General features: G+C 35.4%; 1 protein-coding gene across 2 annotated transcripts; it reads right to left on the bottom strand.

Annotated features, from left to right (window-relative positions):
- Window positions 1-2973: 2973 nt before the first annotated feature.
- Window positions 2974-6993, bottom strand: LOC115418820 (protein unc-119 homolog B-like). Of its 2 annotated transcripts, none has more exons than XM_030133310.1 (5): window positions 6590-6993; window positions 4717-4830; window positions 4484-4580; window positions 3916-4088; window positions 2974-3113 (listed from the first exon to the last, which is right to left on the bottom strand). In XM_030133310.1, exons 1-5 carry the CDS (start codon window positions 6819-6821, stop codon window positions 3001-3003), a joined length of 729 nt encoding a protein of 242 aa, XP_029989170.1. In that variant the 5' UTR covers window positions 6822-6993; the 3' UTR covers window positions 2974-3000. The 2 variants fall into 2 exon arrangements, with proteins under 2 accessions (XP_029989170.1, XP_029989169.1); XM_030133309.1 differs by having other exon boundaries at window positions 4484-4583; window positions 6590-6992.
- Between the last annotated feature and the right edge of the window lie 3790 nt (window positions 6994-10783).

Raw genomic sequence — 10783 nt, 5'->3', positions numbered from 1 at the left:
TTTTTTAATATCGGATGGATTGGCATTTGTTGCATTGTGTTGCATTTCAATTAGTTTTTTCACACTGTTTTATTAATGTTTTGGATTATTTATGAGCTTTTCTAGATTGTTTCTGTTTTCAGGCTGCCTTTAAACATCTGGCCAGGGTCAATAGATGAAAATGAGCCCTGTCAGCTGACTCATTTGCAGTTTCTCACATTTCTGATGATTAATAAGCACTGTCCCTGTCAAACAAATACAATACAAATGCATACATATATACTCTTATGAAATGCTAAAATCATCCCATTATCCAATCAGAGGACAGATCATTTCTAATTATGTTAAAACAATCATCATAAAGTTTATATGTCCTCCCCTAACTGAGTGATGGGATGATTTAGCAGCTCATGAGTGTATTCACTTTGTCATGGTTATGTGTGCTGGAGCTTTTTCTCATTGTTTTCAAGTATAATCCTCCACCAATGCACCTGTTGCCTATTTGAGTGTGCAGATTTTTTTTTTTTATAAGCAACCAAATTGTAGGTAAATCATAATAACCACACAAGCTAGATTTCAGTTTTCTACAGAACATGTAAATCACACAGCAGGGTGGAGACAAGACAAAGCGTTGAAAAAAATCTGCTGAATAAAGTGGCAAACAGGAGCGAGTCGATGACAGGCATAAGGTGTGTGTATTCCTATGTATTTCTGTGTGTGTGTGTGTGTGTGTGTGTGTGTGAGAATGTGTGTGCAGCTGCCAAGTGACAGAATGAAGGGAGGAGAAAGCAGAGAGCAGAGGGGGTCCATTGTGGATCTTTGTGTGGCTCAGATTGTCCTCTTCTCTGGGAAAGTGGAAACTCAACACTCCTCTCCAGAGGTCTGGTTACCAGGTGAGAGAGGAGGAAAGAAAGGGAAAAAACAGAGAGAGAGAGCGAGGGAGAGAGCGCTGCATAGGTGTGGAGAGAGAAAGCAAAAAGGGAGGCGAGAGAACAGACCATGAGATTTTGGGCATGAGAGCTGGAAACTGAGAGAGGCTGAGAAAGATCAGGAGATGAACACAGAGATAGGAGGAAACAGCCTGAGAAAGAATAAACAGAGAGAGGCTCAGATTGGGTTTAAATCCCACAAGACCCCAAAAACGGATGATCAAAGTGTAAAAACCCTGAATACATTTTAAAATGCATTGTGTGCTATGCTAGCTCATTACATGTGGCCTATAGATAAAGTAATGATGTGGAATTAAACTGATATTATCAGCTTTATGTCTCCTCTGTAGGGAAACTAACCGTGGGTTTACAGAAAGCAATCAGATCATGACCTCATCTGAAGCAAATACCACATGTGGATGTCAACATCCCATACCAACATCCCGGCATAATAACAAAATCAGCAGCAGTGATCCTTTTCATAATCGACCATTAATCTAACATGAAGCCACTGGTACCCATTTATGACTTAGTTATAATATGACTCCTCCTAGTGGACGCTTTAGGGACCTCATGTACAGTCAATTTAAGTTCTTTCAACTTTTCCCATCTTATGAAATGAAACAAATCACCACACATTTTGTATCTAAAAAGGAACATTTAATTTCTTATTCCACTTTTTTTTTCTTTACAAACTATATATATATATATATTTATTTATTTATTTATATTTATTGTACAAACACCACCTTTAACCCTGAACACTAAAGTTTACAAAGTACAAAGAGAACGTACACTATCTAACTAGAAGAAAAACCACTCAATTTCCAAACATATTCCAACTTGAGGTTGATGATTTAGAATGTGCATGAAATATGAACCATTAAAAATTGAGAAAAAAAAAAAGACAAACAGACTTTAAAATAAGAAAGCCAAACTTCTTACTTGTGGTCTACATTGAATACCAGATACAAATGGCTGCCTCACACCATGATTTGGAGCTAATTTTCTTGGTGGACTTTTTTCTTTACATGAGGCTTCCATCTTCTGTTTACAGACAAGGGTACTCTTACACCGCACCTACCTCCTGCCTCGTCTATTTTTATTTTTAACAAAGAAAACCATGATAAAAAAGAAACATGTCATTGTAGATCAAACTCATACACAGTACTATTGTTGCTGTGTCTATATGTGTGTGTGTGTGTGTGTGTGTGTGTGTGTGTGTGTGTGTATAAAAAAGACGGAGCGATGGGAGACGATTGGGGGTCCACAGGAGTGACCATGTGTGTTTGACAGGAGTGTTTTTGTGGATGGTTTCTCTCTTTCTCCCCTGATATTGTCTGGAGTGGATTGTGGAGGCGGTAGCTCTGAGAACAGCTGCATCTGACAAACACTGCGTAAACACTATGTGTGTCACTTGGGGATTGTGTCTATGTGTGTGTGTGTGTGTGTGTGTGTGTGTGTGTGTGTGTGTGTCTATGTATGTGTGTGTGTAAGGACACTTTTACATTTGCAAAGAGGAGTTGAACCACTTATCTAATAAGCATTTGGTCTGTCTGAGACATACATCACATGGCCATTGGAGTGATGAGTCCCATTTTGGTTTTAAAAAAGATCAGGGTGTAATTATAAATGGATAAATTAACCCTTTTCTAATAGAGTTCCTATTTGTATGTCAGTGCAGAGACTAATATTGGCCTTCCGTGTTAATAAATAAATTACAATAATAGGATAGCAATAAACTGCAAATCGCCATTACAAATAAAACTGTCCACTAACAGTGTCTGAGACTGTTTGTGTGTGTGAATGTGTGTATGTGTGTATATATGTATGAATGTATGTGTATGTCTGTATGTATAAATGTATGTATGTGTGTATGTATGTATAAATGTATGTGTGTGTGTATGTATGTATAAATGTATGTATGTATATATAAATGTGTGTATGTACATATGTATGTATGTATGTAAGTATGTATATATGTATGTATGTGTGTATGCATGTATGTATGTATGTATGTGCAGTCATACATGTACAGAGTGTGCATGCACATATTTGGGTGTGATTTTTTTTGCATGCTAACAGGCAGGTATCACTGTCCTCCATTGTAGGCATAGTCTGCCTTGTTGTGCATGACCAGTCTGTTCTCCACGAAATAGAAACTGTCTGACCGGGTTTCATAAGGACACTCCACCATCTGACGGACTGCAAAACAGACAAACACATGCACATCAGCACTTCTAGCCAAGGTTTTTGTACTAATTATGTTCTTCTGATTAAAAGCAACTGTATAAAGAAGTGGTTTGTACATCTGGTACGGGGGCAAGCAAGAGTCTGAAACTAACAATCTGTCAAAACGTCAGAAGGGTTTTTGTTTGTTGGCAGGACAACACACCATGACCAATTAATTTAAACAACATAGCCTGATAAATTTTACATTTACACATTTTCTGTGTCTAAATATGCAACGTGAGTGTTTTAGTAAAACATACTTCAGAAAAGAAAACATAGTACTTTAGCGATGAATGCTTCTCTACACTTAACATTTCCTATGTGATTTATCACCACTTATTATAATATTATTCTCTGTATTTTGCATATTTCATAGTAAGAGTAAGTATTTCCCTATATTTGATTTATTGATCATGTATTTTATCAAAACAGAGAAAACTTGAGAAAGAGTGACTACAATCACTTTGATTTGTCAAAATACATGGGTTTTATTGTTAATTAATGTTGCAGAAAATGAGAGTGTTTTCAGAGCCAAATAAAACACATCTGATGCTGCTGAAAAGGTGAAAAACTGTAACAGGATTACTGTTTCAGACATTGTTAAATGTTTTAGATCAGTAGATGCTTTTGGTCACTGGCAGTAAGTCCTTATTTTCATTTATGTGGATAATAAGGTAACAGGCTGACATAACCTCCTCCTCTATTCATTGTGCAAACCAGTCAAACTGTCCCATAATTGTTTCTTATGGCTGTAGATGAAGAAAAGCCGACTCACCCAGACTCTCAGACAGCTGAGGGAACTCGTAGATGTGCTCGCAGGTGTTACGACTGTTCGGGATGCAGAATCCAAAGTCAAAGTCAAAGCTCTTCAGCAGGTGATCACGGAAATAATGCCTTTCAATCATTCGGAAGTTGTTCAGAGGCCGATTTCCAACTGTGAATTCCACCCTGATTTAATAATACAGAGAGAAGGAGACTGAGATGTTTGAACAGGATTTAGTCATTACAGTCAATCTGATGATAGACGATAATACCACAACTGTTGTCATTGTTTGTGTACGGGACAGGGTGTGTGTCTGTGTGTTGGTGATTCAAGATTCAAGACTTTTATTTGTCACATGTGGATGTACAGGTACACCCCTGTACAAACTGTGCATAGCAATAATATGATAAATATATATAAAATATTCATTCATTCATTTATTTGTTTTAAGCAGAAGAAAAAACTAAATTTTATGTGCACAGAGAACTAATAGCAGAGCAAATATATTAGTGAATAAAATATCTAAAATATAATATGAAATGTACATATGGACATGTAGGCATACGTGTGGGTCACTCACGTAGCTCCCACAGTCCTCAGTCTGAGGAAGGCTGGGGTGAACTGGTACCGTACAAACCGACCCACGCTGGCATCTCCCTCTCTGTTCTCCTCATCATCTTCTGAGACACAACATAGAACAAAGTCATTTCACTCTATTCATACCAATTTCATGGTAATACTAAGAACAGGATCAGTACATTTATTTTTAAGGTCATACATGGTACACACGTGATCTGAGCACACCCACTCTACCTGCATGTGGGGGTTTGGCGATCTCAAACAGGACTGTGCTGGTCTCCAGATCTCTGATCTTAAAGCGCACAAAGTCGATGTTATAAACATTTTCCTCAGGTTTACAGAGGTACCCTGCAGAGATGATAGCAGGTAGGAGATGTAAACATGTAAATTGTGGTCCATATGCATACAGATATGCTGCTTGGTATCTGCAACATGCAAAACACTGTTATTTAGTTTGTGAGCACATCATTCTGCATAAACTCTAAAAGGATTCCTATTCTCTACATATGTGAAGTTAGCTAGAATGGTATTTTTTAAATCAGATAAGACAGATAATACCAAGTGTGTATTGTAGCTTATTTTGGCTTCGATCCAGCTGATGTCGTCATGTCTATGCATGTCCTGATGTCAGCATATCAATTGCCTGTATATATGTGCCAAGTTTGAAGTAAATTGAAACAAAATTGATGTTTTTATAGACATTTGAAATTTCACCCATGATAAATAAATGGGGAGAAAAAGACTTTAAAATTCTTTCAAAAGTTTGAACTTTAACCAATTTTTCCCAAAATGTTATCACATCTATTCAGTCACTGGCAATCTATAAACCCAATTTGGTATGAATTCAACCAATAGTTTTGCTGCTAAAGTGTTCACAAACAAACAAACAAACCAAACCAAAAACAACTACAATACCCTGTGCCTCCCCTTCGGGGGCCGGGGTAATTATAATGATAAGATAATATGTGACTTATTGCTTCTGAAAATGGTACAGCAATAGTCTTTAAGGCAGGAGTGTCAAACATACGGCGTGCAGGCCAAAATCGACCTGCCAGAGGGTCCAGTCTGGCCCGTGGGACAAATTTGTGAAATGCAAAATTCCACTTGGATATTAATAATCAAGGGTGTCAAATTCATTTTAGCTGAGGGGCTCAATTCAACCTCAAGTGAAATACAATCATTATAACATATAATGTAAAATACAATCATTATAACATATACATAAAGACAACTCCAGATTTTTCTCTTTGTTTCAGTGTAAACAATAAAATTACTTGAAGATGTTTACATTTACGACCTATCTTTTCTCAAAAGTGTGAATAACATGAATAAATATAGAAAACCTGAAACGTCTCAAGAGAAATAAGTGCAATTTTAACAATATTCTGCCTGGTACTAAATATGTTCTGCCTTTATTGATCCACTGTGATCTGTACGGTGTAATGTACATGTGTAAATGATAAACTGAGATTTAATATTGTTAAAATTGCATTTATATTGCTTAAGAAATTTCAGGTTGCTTGTAGTTGTTCATGTTATTCACACTTTTTTAACGGATAATTTGTAGATGTAAACATTTTCATAATGTAATTTAACTTTTTCCACTCTAAAACATAGAGAAAAGTTTGAGGTTGACATTGTTTATGGGTTATTATGTTGTATTTTACTGGTCTGGCCTGCTGGAGATCAAACTGGGATGAATGTGGGACCTGAAATTGAATGGGTTTGACCCCCCTGAGGAAGAAGAAGAAGAAGAAGAAGAAGCAGCACTGATTATTGAGGTGTTATTTATCTGTAAGTAGGACTATGTTAGTAGTGATAGGCCTCCTTTTCCGCTCTAATGCCTTATTTCCCTGTAGTCAAATCCCAGCCTGTAGGTCATGTCCTTTTTGTGCAGGTTGAATAAACTCTACATGTTCAGGTCCACTATGTTTTTAGAGCTACTGCATTAGACACAGCCTACTGAAGGGGAAGAACAGCCCATGTTTATAGACACTGTTATCATCCTCCAACACCAGGCTCTGTGTGTGTGTGTGTGTGTGTGTGTGTGTGTGTGTGTGTGTGTGTGTGTGTGTGTGTGTGTGTGTGTGTGTGTGTGTGTCCAAACCTCGGGTCGCCACTCTCAGTCCTAACACATCCTCGGGGCTGATGTGTCCACTTTGCGTCCGGAGTTCCTCCTCGGTGACGGGCCTGCTGTCCACCTGGCTCCTGCGGGACTTGAGCCTCTTCAGAACCCCTCCGCCCGGCTTGCGGTCCCTCGGTGGGGCCGCGGTGCCGTGGCCGCCGCCGGGGACGTTTTCAGCAACAGGCGCGTCGCTGCGGGCTTTGGCTCCGCTCATCGTCGACTCTCCTCGGCTTCCCTCAGCCTCTGCGCGGCTCCTCCGTCTTTGTTTTGCGATAAATGGGAGAAGAAGATGGCGTCGGAGATGTCGAATGTCGAGAGAACTGTCGGTGAACGGTCAAGCTCTTGTTTTAGTAAGCGCATGCTGTACAGTTGCCATGACAACACGTCCACGGAGCCGGAGGAGGGAGTGAAGACGTTTCTGGATGCGTCCACTAGGGGGCGATGGGCAACTCTGTAGATGTTTATTTTTTTATGCAGGCAAGAAAAACTTTATTTCATTCCAGGGGAAGCACAATATTGTAGCCAAAAATAAACAGACAGACAGATAGATAGATAGATACATACATACATACATAGATCAAAACTATAAAAGCAAAAATTAAAAGATTTATTAAGATTCATAACATTTAATGATAATAATAATAATAATAATAATAATAATAATAATAATAATAATAATAATAATAATAATATGAAAGCATGTTCCCTATATGAATAGATGAAAAGATTTAAATATAAAAGATAGAATAGTGCAAAAATACATATTGCAACTAAGTGCAGTTACATGAAGTATTGTAATATATTAAATATTACTTTGCGATTTATGCAGGTAAAAACCTTATTTTATTCCAGGGGAAGCACAGAAATGCAGCTAATAACAAATAGATAGATAGATAGATAGATAGATAGATAGATAGATAGATAGATAGATAGATAGATAGATAGATAGATAGATAGATAGATAGATAGATAGATAGATAGATAGATAGATAGATAGATAGATAGATAGATAGATAGATAGATAGATAGATAGATAGATAGATTAAAAAAGTGAATCAAAACAATAAAAGCAAGAAATAAAAGATGTGTCATGATTCATAATGTTTATTGTCATATACATATTATGGTAACATGTTCCCTGTAGAGACAGACAGTTGTAAGTACAGTTACATGAGGTATTGCAATGTAACATTGTTACACAGGCTATAGATACACATATTATATATAGGCCTATTATTACATGGTCCAGACTGGGATATTGGTTGTAGAGTAAAATTAAAGTAGTCTTGTAATATTCATGTTATAGTCGCCTTTATTAAGTAGACACAAAACATAAACAAGAAAAAAAAGAAAAACACATTCTTATTCCTATAGGTGATAAACAAATGAACTTGAGCACCGTATTGTAGATGTTCTTTTCCCCACTGATAGGCCCACTGATAATACAATGCAATCACACATAGTAATAATAATGTAAAGTCTTCTTTGTTTGTTGTGTAACATGTAAACAGTGCTTATGGCGTTGCCTTGGTGCGCAGGGGATGCAAATGACCACTGCAAACACCTAAAGCTGATGCAAATGGGCTGTTGTGTTGGTCAGTGCTTCCTGCTGTTAAGATGCCGAAAACTCTCCACGAAGCAGCGAAACCTGCGTGGATCCGATTCCTTTTCACTTTCTGTGAAACGGCTGTGCGCGTCAAATAGAACCAGTTCATCCAGTCTCCAAAACAGAGACCACTGTCAAGTCAGAGGAAAAAACGCAAAACAACTTCCGCTGTGGATTTCAAATTAAAACGTGCTCAATTTGTCACTTATTCAGCTGTCATTCAGGATTCTTTCGGAGCCAAAACGAAGACTTTAATGTTTGATATTGAAAATAAGATTTCACATTGAAAACACACCCTGAAAACTGAAAAAAGAAACATTGGCTATGAAAAACGTGTATTATAAATCAAAACAGGATTTGGCATTGATAACGTTTGGCTGAAGTTTCAAACAAAGACATCAAATTTAATTTTTATTACTTTTCTGCATTTTAATATGTTTTTGAATTAAAATCATATTATTTTTATTTGATGTCACTGTTTTATCAATGATAGTTTATCATTTCAATGCCTTTTTTTATCACAAGTTTTTTATGCTTACTGTCATTTTTCAGTTTCAACTTTGGTGACATTTTTGGCACCAAAAAACACATTATAATGCAATAAATAATAAAAATGAAGTAATATAACATTTGATGTCCGTGTTTTAAACTTCAGTGAAACATTATCAATGCCAATACCTGTTTTGATGCCAATGCATTTTTTTAATACACATTTTTCAGTGCCAATGTTTCTTTTTAAACTATAAACTATCATTGATAAAACAGTGACATCTGATAAAAATAACATGATGTTAACACAAAAACACATCAGAATGCAAAAAAGAGAAAAGAAATAGTGTAATATTTGATGTCTGTGTTTTAAACTTCAGTGAAGTGTAATCAATTGCAATACCTGTTTTGACGCCATTGCAAATTTTTTTTTTTTTTTTTTTTTTTTTTTTTTTTTTTTACAATACATGTTTTTCAGTGCCAATGTTTCTTTTTTCAGTTTTCAGGTTTGTTTTCAGTGCAAAATTTTATTTTCAATATCAGACGTTAAAGTCTTCGTTTTCGCTCTAGAGATTCTCTTCATCAGTGTTTTATTTTCATTGGCTTTTACATTTTTAACCCTCATGTGTCACTATAGACATTTTTGTCCATTTGAACAAATTCCCCCTCTTCGTTTCGGTTGTGTTAGTGCTATGGTACATTATTTTAGTTACAAAGTCTGACAAAGTTTATAATTCTAATTTTAATTGTCATTTTTTAAATATTCCATCAGAACACTGAAAAAAAATATTACACTCGTGACATTCTAGACAAAAAATGTCTACTCCCAAAAACTGTTATGAAAACAGTATAGATGGATGTTTTTTGTTTTTTGTTTTTTTTTCCACTTTTTTTTTTTTTTTTTTGGTAAATATTTTTAATTACTTCAGTTTTGATCAAAACTATCAAATATTGAATAAGTGTCTGGATTTTAACCCTTTAAATAGTTTCATTACCTGATGCTAAAAGTGTTTTACATAAATGAGATTAAATGAAATGTTCCATGAGATATGACTATTTTATTCATTTTGTTGATACCTTGGTTATTTTTATTCATTTTGTCAGTTGTTTATTGTTCATTTTCTTCATTTTTCTTCATTTTTTGTGAAAGGTTTTGTTCAGATTTTTGTTCAGTACATTATTTCCGATTATTTTTTTTAATTTGTTGATTATTTTTTATTCATTTTGGTAAATTTTTTTGCTACGTTATTCCTTTTGTTAAGTACTCGTTTCATTTTCTTGAGCTTTTTGTTTATGTTTGATCATTCTTTTTGCTCTGCTGAATATTTTATTGCCAATTTTGCTCGTTTTGTTGGTTACCTTGCCCATTTGTGTTTCAATGTTGTCAATTATTTTGTTGGATTTGGACGTACTTTTTCATTTCAGGCTTCATATCCTTATTCTAGAGAAGAAGATTAGGGCCACTGGAAAAAAATTAAGGTCTAGAATTCTGACTTTAACCCTTTCATGCATGAATTATGAAAACCTTAATCAAGATTTTTTTTCCTGAGTGTTTTTATTCATCTTTAGGCATGAAAAAACAATACGATAGAATTATTTTTATGAACCTATTTTTCAGTAAGTTACAAAAAATTCCACTCAGTTGGACAGCATACGTTTAATTTTTTGAAGCTAAGAAATATATATTTGAAACCCATCATCATAAAGTGATATACTGTGTTAAGCTAATCTGATGTTTTCTCACATTTTATAATATTCTAATACTAGTTATGGAGATAATACGCAAAAAAAAAAAAAAAAAATTGTTTGAGAAAATTAGCAATTGACTTACTATCAAAAATGTTAGTGCATATCATGTTTATCAAGAACAGCAAATTTACATTAATGGTCTGAATGTCAGTGGAGATGATGCATGAGCGTCCACTGTGTTGGTTGATATCCTCCTGAGATCCAGTAAAGTGAAACTCTTTAGCTTTTTTACATTAAACAGTCATCTTGATTGGAAAGTGCATAATGCAACAGTTTTTTTCAGATACATTTTTTAACCCTTTCATGCATACTGGTCACTACAGTGGACAGCT

Source organism: Sphaeramia orbicularis, chromosome 5 (genome assembly GCF_902148855.1).
Source record: "Sphaeramia orbicularis chromosome 5, fSphaOr1.1, whole genome shotgun sequence".
NCBI classification, from domain to species: Eukaryota; Metazoa; Chordata; class Actinopteri; order Kurtiformes; family Apogonidae; genus Sphaeramia; species Sphaeramia orbicularis.
Note: the sequence above shows the minus strand (reverse complement) of the source record. Positions and strands in the feature narration are given on the sequence as shown.

Bases quoted from the DNA above. Each gene is read 5' to 3' on its own strand.
- LOC115418820 (XM_030133309.1), bottom strand. From the start codon at position 6,821: ATGAGCGGAGCCAAAGCCCGCAGCGACGCGCCTGTTGCTGAAAACGTC. The intron at 4,831-6,589 runs GTTTGGACACAC...TCATCTCTGCAG, and splicing joins ACTGAGAGTGGCGACCCGAG to GGTACCTCTGTAAACCTGAG. The intron at 4,089-4,483 runs GTGAGTGACCCA...TTATTAAATCAG, and splicing joins CTGAGGACTGTGGGAGCTAC to GGTGGAATTCACAGTTGGAA.